At 42.0% G+C, this 15,303-nt stretch overlaps 1 protein-coding gene across 1 annotated transcript in view; it reads left to right on the forward strand.

Annotated features, from left to right (window-relative positions):
- Positions 1 to 15,303, forward strand: part of cog6 (component of oligomeric golgi complex 6) — an 87,517-nt gene that overhangs the window by 69,176 nt on the left and 3,038 nt on the right. The window contains 6 exon segments of the mRNA XM_042334026.1: positions 472 to 589; positions 4,799 to 4,930; positions 6,450 to 6,617; positions 12,779 to 12,833; positions 12,836 to 12,885; positions 12,994 to 13,047. Of these exon segments, the coding sequence (XP_042189960.1) occupies positions 472 to 589; positions 4,799 to 4,930; positions 6,450 to 6,617; positions 12,779 to 12,833; positions 12,836 to 12,885; positions 12,994 to 13,047 (577 nt within the window).

Here is a 15,303-nt window from a genome sequence, read left to right on the forward strand (position 1 = left end):
TGATTGAGGCCAGGAGACATTAAAAAAGCATTTTGATGCTGTAATGGGAATGCAGTAGAGATGGGTATTCTAGAAGGATGAGATCAAATGGGACAGAGGGCTTTCTTATTATGAACCTTTCTTATGAAGTTTTCAGATCCTACACATTACAGATAACTGGTAATAGGTTTGGTATTGTAGAAAATAACTAGGAGTTCATGGCCTCAAGCTCAGAAGTGTGAATATGATCAGATGTTTTCCGCCTCTGTGTAAGGTATTTGAGTTGAAGAACAATTTTCCCAAGAAGGCAAGGGAGACAAATAGTATTGGTTCTTTCAAGAAGGAATCACATGGGTTTATACAGGGTGGAACTTTAATTGATGATGTATGTGGGACAGATAGCATTGTTTTTAGAGGAAATTTAAAGAGATAAACTATAATAGTCCTATCCAGTCCCCCACATGTTCCTACAACTTGTTTTTGAACCAACAGCGGAATTGTAGGAAATTGTGCTGCCACTTTGCTGACAACTATTGAAGAAATGCACATCTTAAGCAAAAAAATGTTCTTCAACAGTCTGAGTCTTCACGCCAGCAAACTCATGGACAAGGTGAGGTTTAGGAGCAACATCTGCCCTTGCAGTGATATATGCAACAGAAGCTGTGCCAGTAAAAACTAACCCGCGCCTAAAGACAGCATCTGGCCCCGCGCGGTTTTGAAATATTTTCTGTGCTGTACATTCCTTTTAATGTTATTGCAAAAAAAGGTATGCTTTGTAAATGAAGCAGATGGAACGCAACGAGGATTATTTTAGAAAGTGCAGCTATCATCATCATTTCAAATGCAATAAAATGCAATAACAAGGTTCGCAAAAAAAGGCTCTGCATTGTTCCTGGATAAAGGTGGGTTTTCCATTTGTCCATTTCTTAATTTTTTTTTAAAAAACTTTCAAACGGACACATTCCAAAACAATTAGCACCTTAGGCTTGACTACGTCTTTCAGAAATTGTTGAGAATGTATACCATACTAATTACACTTTTGACACAGCACAGCAATGTTACAAAAAATGAACTGACTACCAGTGTTGCTTGTGCGTGCCAAGTTAGAGGTACAGTGCGAGGTTTGGGCCAATATTAACAAGAACGGAGGTAGCAGGCTCCCCAAAGGGCAGACCAGCAGAAGAGATCCTTCTTTCCAAAGAGTTTGGGAGTGAATTGAGCGAAGTAGAGAGATTAATGGGTACTAATCTGTGTCATTTTGTTATACTTTGTTCATCTTGTTGCTTTGTAACAGCTAATTCCCGGAGCACGATTGGAAAGGGAGAAGGGAGTTTCTCCTGATGTCCTGGCCAAAAATCTCCCAGAGTAATTGGTAATTCACCTCAGTGCTGTTTGTGGGCCCATGCCAGGAGTTTGAAAGGCTGCCCTTCAATAAAGAAATGGGACATGGCACGCAAGAGCCTTAAGGAGAGGACAGCTCTTTTTAAAAAAAGAAACTCTGTGACGCTGAAGAAAACAGTAATAATAACTCTGCTCAAATGTCAGAATCATTGAATGTTACAGCATTGAAACGGGTTATTCGGACCATCATATCTGCACTGGTGTTATTCTCCACACAATGCCGTGTGCGGAGAAAAACAAACCTAAATTTTTATGTTTTAGTTATTATGAGCTGGTACGAGTGCAGTGAGTATATACTGACAGTGTCTCCTTCTCCTACATACATAGCAAGACGATGCGCCTTTAAGTCATAATCTTATTTGCACGATAATGTCAATCCCTTAATCTATTGTTCCGTATTGCATTAATCTCTTTATCGCATTATTCCACTCAAATAATCCATCTGTTTATGTCACACGCAGATCACTTTACATCCCATTAAATCGATTTAAATCTGTCATTTTATCTTGAAAAGAATACTGTGAATAAAAGAATTTTGGAAAAAATACAGAGAGCCCCTCCCAGGACGTAAAAGTTTGCACACTGGGGCCGCGATTTTGATGTTTGAATGTTAATTAAGATTGCTTTAGGTCACAATTTTTGCTGTATTCTGTTGAGTTACAAAAATTATCCAAGCATTGTATTGCAACATAAGAACACAAGAACATAAGAATTAGGAGCAGGAGTAGGCCATTTGGCCCCTCGAGCCTGCCCTGCCATTCGATAAGATCATGGCTGATCTTCTGACCTAACTCTAATTACCTGCCCTATCCGCATATCCCCTAATTCTTCTATTTTTAAGAAAATCTATCAGTCTCAGCCTTGAAAATGTTCAAGGACTGAGCATTTACAGCCTTCTGGGTGAAGAAATATTTCCTCAACTCTGTTCTAAAAGGCTGACCCTTAATTTTAAGACTGTGACTCCTGGTTATAGATTCTCCTACCGGGGAAACAGACCTTCAGTGTCCACTTTATCAGCCCTTTAAAAATCTTATATGTTTCAATAAGATCTCCCCTAATTCTTCTGTACTCTAGAGAATACAGCCCTAGTCTATTCAGCCTATCCTCATAGGTCAGGAACTAACCGAGTGAATCTACGCTGCACCCCCTCTAAGGCAAGTATGCCGTTCGCCTTCTTAGTTGTTTGCTACACCTGCAAACTAACTTTTTGAGACTGGTGTACAAGGACACCCAAATCCCTCTGAACACTGACACTATCTAATCTCTCCCCCGCTACAAAATAATCTGTTTTTCTATTTTTGCTACCTAGGTGAATAACTTCACACTTCCCCACGTTAAATTCCATCAACCACCTACTCGCCCACTCCCCGAGCCTATCTATAGCCCATTACAATCTATTTGCATCATCCTCAGAGCTTACTCTCCCACCTAGTTTAGTGTCATCCTCGAATTAAGATATGTTACATTCAATGTCCTCGTCTAGATCATTGATGTAAATTGTAAATAGCTGAGGCCCAAGCACTGATCCTTGTGGCACTCCAATAGTCACATCCTGCCAATTCGAGAATGACCCGTTTATCCCTACTCTCTGTTTTCTACCCGTTAGCCACTCTTCAATCCATACTAATATGTTCCCATTAATCCTGTGGGCCTTAACCTTGTGCAATAGCCTTTTGTGTGGGCACTTCGTCAAATGCCTTCTTAAAATCTAAATATACTACATCTATTGGTTCCCCCCTATCTAACCTGCTGGATACATCTTCAAAAAACTCTAAAAGATTAGTTAAGCATGACTTCCCTTTTGTAAAGCCATGTTGACTCTGCCTAATCTTGTTATGGTCTTCCAGGAATCCCATAACGACATCCTTAATTAAGGACTCAAGAATTTTCCCTACCATTGATGTCAGACTAACTGGTCTATAGTTCCCCATCTTTTCCCTCCCACCCTTCTTAAATAGTGGTGTTATGTTTGCAATCTTCCAATCAATGGGAACTGTTCCAGAATCCAGAGAGTTTTGGAAGATCAAAGACAAGCCATCCACTATCTCAGTAGCCACCTCTTTTAAAACCCTAGGATGTAGGCCATCAGGTCCAGGAGATTTATCAGTTTTAAGACCTGACAATTTACCTAAAACCATTTTTTTACTAATATTAATTTCCCCAAGTTGCTCGCTAACATTGTCTTCTTGGTTCCCCTCTATCCTTGGTAGGTTTTCAGCGTCTTCTAAGGTGAAGACAGTAGCAAAGTTTAATGACTCTGCCATGACTCCTCTACTATAATTCCCCCCGTCTCTGCCTCTAATGGACCCACATTTACCTTTGACAGCCTCTTCCTCTTTATATATTTGTAAAAACTCTTGCAGTCTGTCTTTACGTTCCTTGTTAGTTTGCCCTCATATTCCATTTTCTCCCTCTTAATCACTTTTTTGGTTCTCCTTTGTTGATCCCTAAAGTTCTCCCATTCCTCGGGTTTACTACTCATCTTAGCTGTTTTATAGGCTTCTTCCTTTAACTTTATACTTTCCCTAACTGCTCTAGTTCGCCACGGTTGGGCCATCTTTTCCTTTTTTTTGAATAAGTTTCAATTCTTTTAATCATTTGAAAGTTCACATTTGATTCATGGATAGGAAATGATGACAAACTGGAATACAGTAGATACACATCTGGCAAATGGACTCACATAAACCACTGGAAAAGAAACTTCACACACGTGGAACACAAATTTCACTTAACTTGATCCCTTTTGAGTATAAGGACAGCAAACCCTCAGCTTGGCCTGCCCATATCCTATCGTGACTCAAACTATCCAAGCTTGAAGCTGTTGCATCTGTCCTGGTAGACAGTCATGTTATCCCAGAAATCTTCACCTGTGTTTATCCAGGCTGGCATTGAGCACAACAGAAATGGCTTGGGCATTCTTATTTAAAAGAGGCTTCAATCCACCAAATCTGATTTTCAGCAACTTTTAAGCCTTAAGCTACAAAGTTTGTTAATAGTTTCCTGAATACTCTGCAATCTCATGCAACATCAAATACACAGTCACTACACTTCACAATAAAATCCTGCGACATATTTCAACAATATCATATGGTAAGGTATCAAATGCAACAATATTATTTGATCGAGTAACATGTGCAAATTATTTTTTTACAGTGATCATAATATCGCCCACAAAATAGTCAATTCACTATTGCTGATGAGTCAGGTAGTTTCTCGCTAGTATTTCCTATGTTGTGAAACATGATTTTTGCTTACTCCTGCTCCATGAAAATGTGTAATAAATATGTCCTATAGAAGATAAGAGCTGTAATTTGAAGACAAGAGGTACGGGGACTATTGTCACATGATCTTTTGTTTTGGTAGTTTAGCTCATGCTTCATTAAACTCAAAATTAACATCTCAATTTCAATTCACTCAGGTTGAACTTCCACCGGCTGACCTGGGACCCACCACTGCACTGAACCACACCTTATCCCTATTGCGTGAGGTACTTTCCTCTCATGATTCCTCAGTTGTGCCACTGGATGCACGGCAGGCAGACTTTGTCCAGGTAATAATTGGCTTCATGTAGCAATATCCCAAATAAAATCACTCATTCCATACGCAACGTAGGCATCAGGTTCAACCCCCAATTGTCCTTCCTCCCCCACATCCGGTCCCTCACCAGCACTGCCTTCTTCCACCTCCGACGCATCACCCGTCTCCGCCAATACTTCTCCCCAAAAGCCGCTGAAACCCTGGTCCATGCCTTTGTCACCTCTCGGCTGGACTACTCTAACGCCCTCCTCGCCGGTCTCCCATCCACCGCCATCCATAAAATCCAAATCATTCAAAACTCTGCCACCCGCATTCTCACCGCACGAAACTCTGCTCCCCGATCACCCCAATCCTTGCCAGACTGCACTGGCTGCCTATCCCAGAGAGGATCGATTTCAAGATCCTCACCCTTGTATTCAAGTCCCTGCACTCCTCTGCCCCCCCCCCCCACCTTTCTGACCTCTCTCCTCAAAACAGTACCCGTTGCCTCCGATCCTCCGGGTCTGACCTCCTCCTCGTCCCCCGAGTCCTCCGCTCCACCCTCGGCGGCCGTGCCTTCAGCCACTATGCCCCGAGGCTCTGGAACTGCCTTCCTCACTCCATTACTGTAAAGCGCTCTGAGACACTGTCCGGCGTGGAGGGCGCTATATAAATCCAAGTTGTTGTTGTTGTTAGCTGTTTGCGGAACATTGCTGTTTGCAAATTGCCAGCTGACATGGAAGAGCTAGTTCAAATAAGAATTATTATTATTAATAATTGTAATAATAACAACTAATAACATATGTACACCTATTATTACTACTAATAAGTGGTATACATATCTTATTACTTGGCTTTTTTAAGACCCTTCTGAACATAAAATTGTGTCTTAACTGAAGCTTCATTATATTCAGATGTGGAAGCCTTTTTGATGGTTTTAACATTATATCCTTAAGCAATAAATATGTTTTACTCCATACCAAGATGAGGGCACAAGACCTATATATTGAAAGTTCACAATACACATCATATACTAGTACCTTGGTATGGCTTTGGCCATAGTAGACCATCACAGTTGACCGACTCACCCAATTTGTCTTTGATTCTTTCGATGCAGCTACCGCTACATTAACTTGTAAATTGTCAGTGGCTTGTGGAGTTCGTTTATGAAATTCTCTGAAGTTTAACAATCGGCAAGCAATATAAGAGCCCAAATAAAATTTGTCATGGCTGTTTGTGAGACATTACTGTGCGCAACTGGCTGTCATGTTTCACCCACAAAATATAAGTCAAACCACTTTACAGTATGTTCAGTGAAGCGCTTGAGACATCTCCACAACATGATAAGGTGCTATATCAAATGCAAGGATTATTATTATTAGTAGTAGTAGTAGTATTAAATCTACAGTTTTCTATAATGGTAATGCTGAACTGCAGTGTTCATGAACTTTCATGGTGCATCTTTCACTTCAGTCGTGTTGTGTAAAAAGAGTTTGTAGTTGAAATTGTAGTTATGACAACTACCTTTGAAATATTTTACTATCTGTTACTAGGTGCTCTGCTGTATAATGGACCCTCTGTTACAGTTGTGCACTGTATCAGCCAGCAACCTCGACACTGCAGACATGGCAACCTACATGGTGAACTCCCTGTACATGATGAAGACTACTTTGGCTCTCTTTGAATTTACTGATAAGCGGCTTGAGATGCTTCAGTTTCAGGTACATCTGTCAACCCTCATGAGTGGAATAGCAACTGTAATTAGAGTGCTTTTAGCCCTGGTAGATATATGTCCTTCTAGGTTGACCTAGCATACATTTGTACTTTAACTTGCAAAGTCAACAATGTCATCAGTTGCAGCTGATGTGTAAATTACAAACAGTCCTTACTGCTTATAGCCCAGTAATGTGCCGAAGCAGTTAAGATATTTGCACTGTTTGGGCACTGGAGACTTTGGGGTATTATTTTGCTGACGAGACAGAAATAGTTTGATAGAAGTTTTTAAATGAATGGTTGAAGTCACAGTAGTAGAGTACCATTATTTGTCTCATTTTCCAGCATATTTGCTTGTGAGTCCGGTCACAGGAGAAGAATAACAACAAAATTACGTTTGTATAGCACCTTTAATGTCGGGAAGACGTCCCAAGGCGCTGGAAACTCAGTGTTTCGGAGCCGAGCTGGGGGTCGGGGAGGTTGGAGGGCACGGGTGGAAGCAGGGTAATCGAAAGCACGGTTGAAGAGGAGGGCCTTGAGATGGGTTTTGAAGGAGGCAAGGGAAGGAGCAAAGTGGAGGAACTGCGGGATGGAATTCCAGAGGGTGGAAGCGGAGTGATAGAAGATCCACCCACCAATAGTAAGATGAGTGAGGCGGGGGACGTGAAGCAGGCCGGAGCCCACTGAGCGGAGGGAGCGGGCAGGATGTTAGGGGGTTAGGATGTTGCAGAGGTAGGGGGGAGCAAGACCACGGAGGGCTTTGAAGGTGAGGACCAGGATCTTGATTGTCCTTGATTGTCCGGTGCTGTCCTTGGTTGGTTCAGATTGTACCTCTCACACCACCTGCACTTTATCCCCTCAAACAGCTTTTCCTCTAGCCCCCGGATCGTCTCGTGTGGCATTCCTCAGGGCTCTGTCCTTGGTCCCCTCCTCTGCAATATCTATATACTCCCTCTTGGTGACATCATCCACAGACATGGGGTCAACTTCCACATGTATGCGGATGACACCCAACTCTACCTCTCTGCCTCCACCCTTGACTCCAGGACCACTGCTGTGCTGACAGAATGTCTGTCAGACTTTAAGTCCTGGATGAAAGCCAACTTTCTTCAGTTGAACTTCAACAAGACCAAGGCTCTCCTGATTGGCTCCCGTCAGCGTGTTCTCACCTCAGGCGCTGAAAGTATCACCATCCATGGTTGAACACTCCACTTTGCTAAGCCAGTCCGGAACCTTGAGGTCTTGTTTGACCTTCAACTATCCTTTCTACCCCATATCTGTGCCATGACCCGCTCTGTCTCCCCCCCACCTCTGCAACGTCGCCCGGCTCCTACACTGTCTCCCCCCGCAGGCCGCCGAAACCCTCATACACGCCATCTTCAAGACCCACCCCAATTCCCTCCTTTTCGACTGTGCTTTCGGCCTCCCTGCTTCCCCCCCCCCCGCCCTCCACCTCTCCACCCTGACCCTCAGTTTGGGTCCGCAACTCTGTCTGTCCCACGCCTTGGGACATTCTCCCGACGTGAAAGGCGCTATACAAATGTAATTTTGTTGTTGTTGTTGTTGAACTGTGTTCTTGATGGGAATGAATGCATGTGTGAGGTTTTCGGCGGCTTGCATTGGATGGTAAATCTGTGTCAGGTTTATGGAAGGGAAACCCGCTAGAAAAGATTGTTCCATTGATATCTGACTTGAAATTTATATTTCACAATCTAAATGCAGCTCAGATAAGAAATGATCTGAGGTAACTTATCCAAACGTTTATTCTTCCAAAACCCCCTTTGAACACCTCTTTCTTTGACCTTAATACGGGATCCCAATAGAATTCCTGTTTATCCAGGGGAATTCTGCTCTGGAAGTGGATGGCATGATGAACATCCGACCACCGAGAGGAGGTCACTGCCTCTCCGCTAGACTCCGCCACTGCCTCACCCCTCAGGCTGCCGAAATCCTCACCCACGCATTCGTCACATTAAGGCTCGATTACGGGAACTCCCTCCTCATCGGCCTTCCCTTCCCTTCACAAGCTGCAGATCATCCAAAACACTGCAGCTTGTGTCCTCTCACGCACCAGGCTCCGTGACCCCATCACTCCCACCCTCATCCGACTCCACTGGCTCCCCATCCCCCAGAGGATCGAGTTCAAGATCCTCGTCCTCACCTTTAAGGCCATCCATGGCCTTGCCCCCTCCTACCTCTCTGACCTGCTGACTCCCTACCAACCTGTCCACTCCCTCCGCTCATCGGGCTCCGGTTGCTCCATGTCTCCCGCCCAAACCGCCCTACCATCGCTGGCCGGGCTTTCAGCCTCTCTGCGCCCACAATCTGGAACTCCATCCCACAGTCCCTTTGCCTCGCTTCCTCTCTTGCCTCCTTCAAGGCCGGTCTCAAGACCCTTTTCTTCGACCGTGCCTTTGGTCTCCCACCCACCTTTCTGCCTTCCCTCACCCCTACACCACCCCTCCCCCACGCTCGGGCCCCGACACCTGACTGTTCAGCACTTTGGGATATCCTCCCGATGTGAAGGGCGCTCTATAAATGTAATTTTGTTGTTGTTGTCACAATAGCAATGACTCTCTAAGGAATTTGGTTAAATTCTTTAAGTTAGACCTAAATGACTGGATAAATTCAGTGAATAATCAATAATTCCACCCAGTGATCTCCCACCACTAATGGATTTTTGTTTATTCTGTACATTGCCGTCGAAACTCCCAGCTTAAATTCCAATTGCAATTCTTCAGAAGATCACAAAATTGGTTTGAATGAGGATGATCCTCTAGCCCATCCAATCCCATCCTTCCAGAACACCCAGCCTACTGTCCCCCTCCATCACGGCATCAATTTGTTTGTTAAATTAGTTTTGGCCTCAGCCACCCTTCCTGGCAACCCGTTCCAGTCATTAGTTACACCATGAGACAAGAAAAACTTCCTATGTACTCTTGTTGCATCCTAAAGTATTGATCTGATTCATTTTTTTCAATCCCATTTAAAATCTTATGCAGTCATCTTCTCTCAAGGCTGAAGAGCCGTAGGTTGTCTCATCATTGCTCATAACTCATTCCTCTCATACTAGCGATCATACTCGTTGCTCTTGCCATCTATTTAATTTGTCCAGATGCCTTTGAACAAATGACAGTAACACATTTGGTGCTAAAACTGTTTCATATTTATGAATTATGTAGATGGCGCAATCCACCAGCATTGCACTGCTCTTTACTCCCAAGACGAAGCTTTTTCCATTGATAGACATCCTCTGTTTCCTGTTGCTGGGCCAATTTTCAATCAAGTAAAGCTACTTTGCCATAAATTTCATGTGGCTTTATCTTCTGCAAAAATCTCCAACGTACGTTATGTAGTGTCTTTAGAAAATTTTATATTATACTAAATCGACAAAAACATGCCTCATCCATTAATATATTTTCCTCAAAATATTCAGATTTTTGGAGCAAGATCTATTCCTTCTAAAACCTTGCTGATATCCTTTGTGGTCTCTCTGGTCTTCAGATGTATTGTGCAATGTAATGGAATGCAGCATTGTGTAAAATTCCTCGGAGCATTTTCTCCATATCAGTTTTAGGCAGACTAAACGGTCTGTAATTCTCCAATTCATGACTTTTTGAATACTGGGCTCACATGAGCCACACTCCAGTCCCAATGTACAGCGTCTGTGTTTATGGAGCTCGTAAAAATATTAATTGGAACCTCACCTATTTCCTCTCTCATTTCCTTGAGCCTTCCAGGGTGTATCCCAAATGGCTTAGAGCCCTGTTGACAGTTAATTCTTTGAATGCTTTACTAACCGCTACATATGTCCCAGATTGCAAAGTCAGTTCAAGTGCATCTAGAATTTGCTCATAGATTTAATTTGTGAAGATGAACGTGAAGCACTGATTTTAACTCCAATCTCTTGCTTCCTGATCTCTTTATTGCTTCAACCTCATCACTTAAAAAGGTACATTACCTGGACGTTAGTGCACTGCCTGCTTTGGCTTGCGGCTTATAAACATCCTTTGGTTCTCTTGATCTAGAATGTGGCGGTTTCAAATGGAATTCCTTAATGAAAGAATCTGTCAGTATTGACACCCAAGACCTTCCTCCAACACAATACATTTTGGGAGTTCCGTGACTTATTTACGATTGCTAGTAGGAATCACCGCTCAGGTTCTGAACTCAAGGAATCCAGTTGAAATAGCCTTGATGCTGTTTTCTTTACTCCCTTCTAATACTTGGGATGTCCTCCTGACGCGAAAGGTGCTCTACAAATGTATTTTTGTATAGCACCTTTTGCCTTGGGACGTCCTCCCGACGTGAAAGGCGCTCTATAAATGGAATCTTGTTGTTGTTGTTGTACTGTACTTTTGCATAGAACTCAAAACATTTTACGTTGAGAAATAACCTTGGTTGGTAATATAGGAAAGTACATAGTTCTAAGTATTTTTACAAAGGATGAAAAAGTTGCACAGTGTATGTAGGGCCGAAAATCATTAAGTAATGATCCTCAATTGACCTTTTATATGTTTCCCAGTCAAGGATTGTTTTCTCTTAAATACTCTGTTACGCAACATTTCCTTACTCAGCTACTTACTCTTGTTCTGCCCTACCACATTGCTGAAAGTAATCTTTGATCATTTCAACTTTTCTTCCATTGCTCAAGGTCACCTCTTACTCAATCATTTCCAGTATCTGCCTTGCAACCCCAAGGTTTCTTAAGAAAAAGGAACTTGCATTATTATAGCATAACACTCGTAATGAAATGTCTCAAAGCATAGTTACTGTCTCATAGGCAAATGCAGCAGCAGTTTGCGCCACAGCAAAGTCAAACTAACAACCTTGATGCGAATGACCAATTATCTGGGGAACTGTTGGCCAGGACAGCTGGGAGAATCTCCTTTCTCCTTTCGAATATTACAATGGAATTTTTATCATCCATCTAAGAACAGGCAGACAGAACTTTGGTTTAACATCTCATCTGAAGGATGAATTTCTGGCTTCCTAGAAGTGCACTGGATTGTCAGATTTTTGTTTCTTCTGCTTGAGTGTAACTACTTTAACAATGTGCACTTGTGGGATTTTCAACTCCTGTTTAGCTGAACAGATTTATTTTGCCAGTTTCTATAAATCGTTCCACACTCCCTTTGCTCTAAGCCTTCAGCCACCGCACTCGTGCGCTTGAGAATTCGCCTTTCAAACGCACTCTCCTAAACTTCTGAAAAAGATATTTCTTCAACCGTTCATTTCCTATAATTCTTTAATTTCCCTGCTCAGTGTCCACCACTACATTTGGCTAGCAGTTTGAGACTATGTTATGTAAAGACACAATGCAAATGCAAGCTTTTATAAATTCAATTCTCTTTTATATCAGCTGTTTCAGTAATTACAAATCACCATGTCTTGAGCACATTTGGTGGCCATTGTTAAATAGTTTCACTGGCATAGGATAAACTGCTCTACAGTACAATACAGTTTCCATATGGTTATACATGTCCCTTCCCTTCGGGTCTGAAATGCTGTACTCTTCAGCACTTTGGGACGTCCTCCCGATGTGTAAGGTGCTATGCAAATGTAATCTTATTGTTATTGTCAGGAACACATCTCAAAACGCTTACTGGATAAACCTCCACTTGGGAACAATGGTGGAGACTTTAGAGGCAGTTACAGACTCAGAAGAACAAATACTCCATGAGTCACAATGGTTTTGTGCTGCTCGGTCTGAGCGCAGAGTTGGAACGTTGTCTGTGGAGGGAAGGTTTCATCAGTGGAAATGTGGGGATGGAAAATGTGGGGATGGAAAAAGTACAGAAAAATATTCTGTACTTTTTACTCAATAGCCTGGACACAGTTTGGTAGTTAGTAAGAAATGTGTTTGATGTGTCTCAATACATGTTCTTTTATTAATGGAGCAGTTTTACATCTATGGTACAGTTTTTACATCTATGATCCAGTCGCTGAAATTAGCATTTCTTTTCGTCTAAAAGACAATAGGACTAGTAATACTAGTGAGCATTGTTTCTGTAGCAGATCTATTCTTTGATTCCCCTCACATTGCAAGTAATTATACTATGGACTTGTGGGCATTTTGAAAGTGCGCAATGTATGAACTCTGTTTTCCCTGTCATGTAGAAGAGCTTCTAATTCCTTTCTAATCGTTATTTTGATTTTGTTTGTGCAGATTGAGGCCCACTTAGACACGTTAATAAATGAACAGGCATCGTTCGTATTAACAAGGCAGGATTGAGTCATATTTACAACAGCGTACAGCAGTACAAACCAGAACAGGCAAGTACAGGTACTTGTGCAAGGGATGGACCATTTTGGATTCATTGAAGGATCATGCAATAATTGAGGATTTGCATTGTTAAAACCCTTTTTTTGTTCTTGTATTAGGGTCCCTTATCTAACCTGCCTAATGTGGACAGCGGATCGCTAAAAGCTGCTATGGTGAGTGTGAAATAAAAGAAAAGTACAAATGAACAAGAAAGTACTGCAATTTTATATTTACGACACAAGAACAATTCTTTCATCATCGTATGCACATCAGGCACAACCAGATGATACCACATTGATAAGACAAGCACTTGTCTCTTCTGCCCACTTCAGTTGTGTGGTGATGGTAAAGGAATTGCAGTTAATGAGAGTGGAATCAGGGGATTGGGAACAAAGTATTCAGACAGGTCCCCCAGCCTCCCCTACTATTATTTTGTTAGTGGACAATGAAAGAAATTTGGTTTCACAAGATTCGGGCGAGTCCCTAAGTTACCACACAGTTATGATATTTACACCATGGGTACCAACACAACTCAGGATTTCTAACTGTGAAGGTTGCAGCGTCACTAACAGCGATGCTCAAGATCCCCATGACACAGAGCTGCCTTCACTGCAATGATGTAGTGATGGATTGGGACAACTAAGAATGGAATGGTGGCAATACATTGTCACGGGCAGTGAATCTTAGAGGAAAGGTGATGGAGGAGCATTGTGTGAAAGGCATTAGAAAGATTGAGGCTGTGTTGGGGTCAGATAGAATTACATTGGTGACTTTGAGCAGAGCAATATCAGTGCTGTGGGCCAGTGGGAAGCTGAATGGAGAGTCTGCCACAGAGAATGTTGAGAGGTGTTGGTGAGCTCATAATAACTGGGTGACGACGGTGTTGAAAATGCAATATTCACAATTAGGAAGTCCCTGTGCTAGGAGCTGCTTGGATTGCAATCATAGTTGCATTTTACTTCTGAGTTGTTTATCAACCAACAAAAAGACTAAATACCGTAACAACAATCAGGCTTTCAGCACCAGAATTCCTTTATGCGTTTTTAAAGAGAATTTCATAGCAAACTCACCCCCATTTTCGTTTGTGAACTGGATGTTGTTTTGCAGCAAGCAAAGCGCATTTTCAACCTCATTATTAGCCAGGAAGGGGCTGAGAAATGGTGGGTGGTTTGATAGTCAGAAATACTATATTTTTGTATTTCTGTATGAACTTTGTTCGTCACTAGCCACCTGCACATTGTAAACAGTGTAACCTGCCTCTGACTTCAGCTGTACATTAACTATTGTTTCTGTAAAAAGGATGGGGGTGCAGGTTTATTCTGTGCCACACAGTGCTCTTAGCATTCTTAAATCGTGCTGGAATTTCAGCACGACAGAAATGCATTTCATTTTGGTTACACTTTACACTGGGGTCTAATGTGCGGTATTTCTTAACTGTATCCTTTATTCAAGTCATGTCAGTGTGGATTCCTTCCAATAACATCACGGGAATTCCACTCCAACTTGGTCGGCTCTGGTGCAGAGTTCCCATCAGTCAACGGGATTCTAATGAGATTCCTTAAAGCCTGTTACGAAATACTGCAAATTAAATCCCACTGCTAAAGAGAACAAAAAATGGCTCAGTGATTAAAATTCAACGTTGTATTTTGATTCCAGTAAATCTCACATATCATTTACTTTTGAATATCACATTTTAAGTGTGCTTGATGTTTACGCTCTGCTGCACATTAAAAATGAATGCGCGGGCAGGTTTTGTGAAAGCAATTTTTACTCTGAAATTTGCTTTATTTTTAATGGTAAGCCTTTCTCCGAATCATCAACTTCCTTCCAGCCAGCAGGTATACAGGCCTGTATTGAAGTGATTCCAAAGCACTCCCATGCTCAAGTAACACACACAGTGCGATACACACTGAATAGAGAGCACATCATGTTGCTTTTGAATCGGTCACCGAGATTAGCATGGATACTGTGCAGCGCCTCCTGATTAATACCATGAGCGAGAGTGTTGTGGATGTGGAGCCAGTCACACAGGTTGGCTCTGTCAGTTGGTCTCCTGGTACATTTAGACTTCTCATCATGTATGATTATAGTTTCCATATCGTTTCAGAAATGGCCTTACAAACAACAGATTTTACATGATATTGTCATGTGTGCTAAGAAAGAGAGAACTTTCAAGATCATAGTGTGAACTTAAATATCCACCTGAACAGGCAGACAGCACCTTTGCCAATGCATGACTCCCTCCATTATTGAGTTAGATTGTCATCCTTGTCTATGAGCTCAAATCCCAATATAGATTCATTGCTTTTCAAATAAATTATTTTTGCTAATGATTTCAAACTTTTTGTGAAACATGTAACTGTTAACATATGTAGAGTGCTGGAGATTAAAAAGCAGTATCAGTTGTTTCATGGTAATTACTTGGAAGT

The sequence above is a fragment of the Callorhinchus milii genome, unplaced genomic scaffold, assembly GCF_018977255.1.
Source record: "Callorhinchus milii isolate IMCB2004 unplaced genomic scaffold, IMCB_Cmil_1.0 Scaffold4, whole genome shotgun sequence".
In the NCBI taxonomy this organism is placed as follows: domain Eukaryota; kingdom Metazoa; phylum Chordata; class Chondrichthyes; order Chimaeriformes; family Callorhinchidae; genus Callorhinchus; species Callorhinchus milii.